This window comes from Rhinopithecus bieti, unplaced genomic scaffold (assembly GCF_001698545.2).
Source record: "Rhinopithecus bieti isolate Rb0 unplaced genomic scaffold, ASM169854v2 scaffold_22042, whole genome shotgun sequence".
In the NCBI taxonomy this organism is placed as follows: domain Eukaryota; kingdom Metazoa; phylum Chordata; class Mammalia; order Primates; family Cercopithecidae; genus Rhinopithecus; species Rhinopithecus bieti.
In genome coordinates this window covers 266,953-273,146 of record NW_016810459.1, presented here as the reverse complement: position 1 = coordinate 273,146, position 6,194 = coordinate 266,953, and the positions used below count along the sequence as shown (strand labels likewise).

Below are 6,194 nucleotides of genomic sequence, written 5' to 3'. Positions count from 1 at the left end.
CTTGAGCCCAGGAGTTTGTCAAGACCAGCCTGGGCAACGTAGTGAAACCCTGTCTCTTAGAAAAACAAAATTATTGTGTGTTAAAAAAAAGATAAAGTAACTTTAAAAATATTTTTAGTTTAGCTAAATACAGCTTTTTTTTCCTTCAGAATTAACCAGCATACCTTTTTAGATCTGACAACAGCTTTGTTGACACAAAGTCTAGTTATAAGCCTGTGTCTGGGCAGTTGTTTGCATTACCTTTTAATTTTCTTTTATTATTTTTTGCCCACCAACTACCTCTAACGGTTTCACTAATTTTAAGCCTTTTTTTTTTTTTAATTTTTTTTTTTTTGGGGGGGGCGGAGTCTGGCTCTGTCGCCTGGACTGGAGTGCAGTGGCCGGATCTCAGCTCACTGCAAGCTCCGCCTCCTGGGTTTATGCCATTCTCCTGCCTCAGCCTCCCTAGTAGCTGGGACTACAGGTGCCCGCCACCTCGCCCGGCTAGTTTTTTTGTATTTTAGTAGAGACGGGGTTTCACCGTGTTAGCCAGGATGATCTCGATCTCCTGACCTCGTGATCCGCCCGTCTCGGCCTCCCAAAGTGCTGGGATTACAGGCTTGAGCCACCGCGCCCGGCCTTTTTTTAATGTTTTAAAAAATTAAATAGAGGCAGGTCTCTCTGTGTTGCCCAGGCTAGTGTCGAACTCCTGGGCTCAAGCAGTTCTTCTACCTTGGCTTCCCAAAGACATGAGCCACCATGCCCGGCCAAAAAGATTTCATTATTTTTTGTTCTTCTGCTTTCTTTTGAGCTGATTTCCCCGACCCTGCCAAGGGAAAGAAAATTCAAATAAGTCATATGGCCAGTTAAGATGAACAATAACTTTAGGTCATTTGGTCAAAGGAATGGGTCCTTTATGTTACTTAATTTGATGCTTATTTTTCCTATGGAAACAGGTTGAGAGGCCTAAATTCAGGGTCTTTTATTTGTTTTTACTTAGTGTTTCTAGTGCTTGAGAGCTTTATCTGTTTGACCCAGATTTTGGAATCTAACTTAGGCTTTTGGTTTTCAAATCCTTAACAATTGTATGTACTTTCCAGGCAACAGCTGAACAGATGCGTCTTGCTCAAGTGATCTTTGATAAGAATGATTCAGATTTTGAAGCTAAAGTTAAGCAGGTATGTTTCTAGCAAAGGATATCATCATTTTTGTAATCTGTTTTGATTGTGCTTAAAAAGATAATTTCAGTAAAGATTTTTGTTTTAAAGTATTACTTCTAGCTTCTAGTCTCACCTGAAATCTGTGTATTGGATTTTGGACTTGTGATTAAATACCTTTATTGGTGGGCAAGCGAAGGAATTGAATACGTTCACCTACCTTACAATACAATCTTTCTGAGTTATTAGTGTTTACATGTGAACATTGAACCAGACATTTCTGTAAGCACACTGAGATTTTCCTATACATATATACATAGAAAGTATATCTAACATTTGGCACAGTCTCTGGGAATTTTGTTTAATGTTAGGGATGAACTGAATTACCTTTTAAAAAATTTCTTTTCATAGAGACATGATCTTGCTCTGTTGCCCAGGCTGGAGTGCAGTGGTGCTATCGTAGTTTACTGCAGCCTCAAACTCCTAGGCTCATGCTATCCTGCTGCTTCAGTCTCCTGAGTAGCTATGACGACAGATGTTCATCACCATGCCCAGCTAATTTTTAAAATATTTGTAGAGACAGAGTCCTGCAATGTTGCTTAGACTGGTCTTGAACTCCTGGGCTCAAGGAATCTGCCTTGGCCTCCCAGAGTGCTGGGATTACAGGATTACTGGCCTGAATTGCCATTTCAGACATGGTTGTGATTTCATATTCTTGTTGGAAAATTTTGAAATTAAATTTTAGGGCAATGTCTTCATTTCAAACTTTAATAAGAGGTATTTTTGATAACTTAATCTTAATTTCCAACTCTTCTTTGCTGACTTTGTTTCTTATCAAGATTCTAGAAACCAAGCTGTAACCCTTATCTCAGTGCCAGATATTCCAACTCCTAGTAGATGTCATCTAATAATTGTTCTTTGGAGTAAATGTCTCACAATGAAATCTTGTCTTATCTCACGAGAAATCATAGATTTCCTTCTCTGGAATGAGATCTTCATACAGTTTGAGATACACTTATATATAGTACATCGCCTTTTATCTGAATAGTATAGATAGAGCCTAGGAGTTCAGAGATTTAAGTTCCAACTTTAGTTCTGTCTGTTAGTAATCTGACCACTGGGGTAATTTTGATGCTGACTGTATGTCTTAAAAATTGTATGTTGCAGGCATTCACTTAGTACAGATCATTGATAAAAATGAAACATTTATTAGTAGCTATCCAAAGACTGAAGCGTCAGAAAGCTGTAGAGTATGCAGAACTTTTGCTGCTTGATAAAATGAAAAGATGAAAGCAGAGAGGCCAAATGGTATAGTGCAGAGAGCTCTGATTATGAGATCAGGAGGCCTGGGTTCTAGATGGGCTTTGCTATTAATTACCTTTGTGACCATAGACAAATCACTTGATATGTTGGGATCAAGCTATTTTGAACTTCAACTAGTACATACTAAAATAGTTAAATGTAGTTAAAATGCAATAAATATTAAATCATAGGTTTATTCACTGATACTTGAGAAACCTGCATTTTGCCTAGTCTGTGATTGTTCTAGTGATGAAAATGCTAAGTAACTAGTATCCCTTGCTAATGATGATAAACTGAAGAGTTTCTTTCATCATTCCTTCAAGCATAGCACCGTGTTGAAGATCCTTGAGAAGATAATATGTCTAGGAGTGTGTTTTGTGATAGTAGCAGAATTCCACTAGTAAGACTTCAGGGTGTTATATAATTTAGTATGTATATGGAATGATACATATATTTTTTCTTTTTTTGGTGGGGAGACAGGGTTTCGCTTTGTCTCCTGTGCTACAGTACAGTGGCACAATCATGACCTATTGCAGTCTTCACCTCCAGGGCTGAAGCGATCCTCCTACCACCACGCTCAGTTAAGTTTTTGTAAAGATGAGGTCTCACTATATTGCCCAGGCTTGTCTCGAACTTCTGGGCTCAAGCGATGCTGTCGTCTCTGCCTCCCAAAGTGTTGATTATAGGCGTGAGCTACTGCGACTGGCCTTTGAAGTGTTCTCATCCAAATGGTGAAAGCCAATATATGGAATATTGTCCCTGACAAAAAATTTGTATTGGATTTTCCATGAATGGTGACCATGTACTCATATAGTTCCACCTCATATTTAAGTTTAGCAATCCTGTGTCCTTAAATTAAATTTGATTATTCAGATACCTAATCTTGGGTATTCTGAGAATGTTGGTACATATGTATGTGCTGCTGATTAATGATCTGCTCCTTGGTCAACTTGGGGGAAGACTGATTTTTAATTAGATTCTACCAGTGTTAGTGAAAGGACATGCATGGAATGGCCACAAAAAAAATAAGAAAACGTGTTTTCATTGTAAACTCAGAGTCTAGAAGAGGCTATCTTCATGTAGAAGGATTATGTAATTCTGTATTTGTATAGAAGAGTCTTAATATTAACATCAAGTGCCAGTTTTGGGTTGCCTCTAACCATTTTCTGATATATTCACTAGCTTATGGAAGTGACAGGGAAAAATCAGGATGAATGCATAGTGGCCCTACATGATTGTAATGGAGATGTGAACAAAGCTATCAATATATTGCTGGAAGGAAATTCAGACACAGTAAGTATTATTAATTGATTTGCATTGTTTACATTTGTCTACAATTCCGTAGCACATTTTCAACTTCACCTTGGTTGGGGGTGGGGATGGAATGGATTATGGTGCCATTCCATATTTGTTTTAAGTTCCAGAAAGAATGATTACCTGAAAAAACTGTTTTTGTTATGTATGGTTTCTTAATGAAGTCATAGAATCTGACGACTTGAAGGAGAACTTGGTGATCTACTCCAGCCTTACAGTTTCCAAAAATCTCTGGACCTGTGTGTATTTTCACCACCACCCTCACCTGAAAAGCATCTCTTGGCTCTGTTGCTTATGTTTCTTCATCTCAGTCCTCACCTCTAAATACTTCTTACATCTCTAGCATAACAGAAAACCAAGATTGCTGGTATATGTATTTGCTTATGTGGAATATTAAGTTTTCTTTATTTTTTGTTTTGTTTTGTTTTATTTCTTTATTTTATTTTGTTTTAATTTTATGTTTTTGAGACAGAGTCTCACTCTGTCGCCCAGGCTGGAGTGCAGTGGCTTGATCTCGACTCACTGCAAGCTCTGTCTCCTGGGTTCACACCATTCTCCTGCCTCAGCCTCCCAAGTAGCTGGGACTACAGGCACCCGCCACCTCGCCCGGTTAAGTTTTTTGTATTTTTAGTAGAGACGGGGTTTCACCGTGTTAGCCATGATGGTCTTGATCTCCTGACCTCGCGATCTGCCCACTGGCTTCCCAAAGTGCTGGGATTACAGGTGTGAGCCACCACGCCTGGCCTTTTTTTTTTTTTAGAATATTGGGTTAAGTTTGGTGAGCTTGCAGGCTCATGAGCTCAGGCCTTGGATTTTAAGAAAGATGCAGCTAAAGCTACACCAGGCACTTGTCAGCCCTAAAACTATGCTCTCTGTGTGTATGTATTTATATTTAAATATTATATAATATAGTTTACATATATATATATATTTATTTATTTATTTATTTTAGTTTTAGTTTTTGAGACGTAGCCTCACTCTGCCACCCAGGCTGGAGTGCAGTAGTGCGATCTTGACTCACTACAACCTCTGTCTCCTGGGTTCAAGTGATTCTTTTGCCCCAGCCTCCCAAGTAGCTAGTACTACAGACATGCGCCACCACATCTGGCTAATTTTGTATTTTTGGTAGAGACGAGGTTTTGCAATGTTGGCCAGACTGGTCTCGAACTCCTGACCTCAGGTGATCCACCCGCCTCGGCCTCCCAAAGTGTTGGGATTACAGGTGTGAGCCACCACACCTGGCCTGTGTTTATATTTCTTAAATTGAGGAAAGTATTTTAAAGTAGATTAAAACAAATAATGACTCACCTAAAAGAGGATACAAAGATGAACACATCAATAACTGCTTTTCCTTGGAAAATTTAAAACAAACAAACTGACCGTGTCAGTGTTCAGATTTAATTGAAGTCTCATTTTAGGGTCATGCTGCATTAGGTACAAGAAATACAAAACTGAACTGTGAGAAACTGAAAGCTAAAATGACTATATTTTTAGTTGATGTGAAACAAAGAGAATGAATTCTTTTACAGTAAAAATTAACTAATGTGGAAAAGATTTCACTGTTTGAGTGTAGCAGTAATTGTTGGTAAAATTCCATGTAAGAGAACACTGATACATAAGACAAACCACTAAATTTGTGATTTTTTCTGGGGGGGGAAAACCATGTTAAATGATGAATTAAAATTTTGAATAATTTTGGTGTACTGACTTGGGAATAAGTGTCCTGGGTTTTGCAAAATATGGAGGATCTGTTTACCTTATTGCTAATGGATATAGCAGAGCATGGCTTTCAGTTATTTTCAAAGTGAACTGAAGAGCCTAACTGCCCTCTTTGTTTAATAAAAAAAAAAAAAAAAAAAGAAAATCTTTGGGAATAAACAAAATAATCCAAATTGTTCACTGGAGGGGATCTTTTGGATCTTTTATGGTAGAGGTAAGTCCAGACACTATTTTTTGTTGCCTTTCCTTTAGCTGCAGCAGATTTAATTCCTTTTCTCTGGTAGTTAGGTGAATTTTTAAGTCTTAAATGTCCAATTTTCTCTTTCTGTTTTGAGTTTTAACACCCCCTCCTCATTTGGGACAGAACCTGAAGGAGGTTCTTCTAGGCTATGTATTAGAAAGTAAGGCTGACTGGGTGCGGTGGCTCAAACCTATAATCCCAGCACTTTGGGAAGCCGAGGTGGGTGGATCACAAGGTCAGGAGTTTGAGACCAGCCTGGCCAACATGGCAAAACCCCATGTCTACTAAAGATACAGAAAATTAGCCAGGTGTGGTGGTGGGCGCCTGTAATCCCAGCCTCTCAGGTGACTGAGGCAGGAGAATTGCTTGAACCCAGGAAGTGGAGGTTGCAGTGAGCCGAGATTGCAGCATTGCACTCCAGCCCGGGCGACAGTGCGAGACTCAGTCTCAAAAAAAAAAAAAAAAAAAAAGAAAAGCTAAAT

General features: G+C 38.8%; 1 protein-coding gene across 1 annotated transcript in view; it reads left to right on the top strand.

Moving 5' to 3' along the window:
* Positions 1 to 6,194, top strand: part of LOC108542158 (ubiquitin-associated protein 2-like) — a 72,214-nt gene that overhangs the window by 54,501 nt on the left and 11,519 nt on the right. Inside the window, exons 3-4 of the mRNA XM_017892042.1 lie at positions 1,080 to 1,157; positions 3,621 to 3,731. Coding sequence (XP_017747531.1) covers positions 1,080 to 1,157; positions 3,621 to 3,731 — 189 coding nt within the window. The remainder of the gene's footprint in view (positions 1 to 1,079; positions 1,158 to 3,620; positions 3,732 to 6,194) is intronic.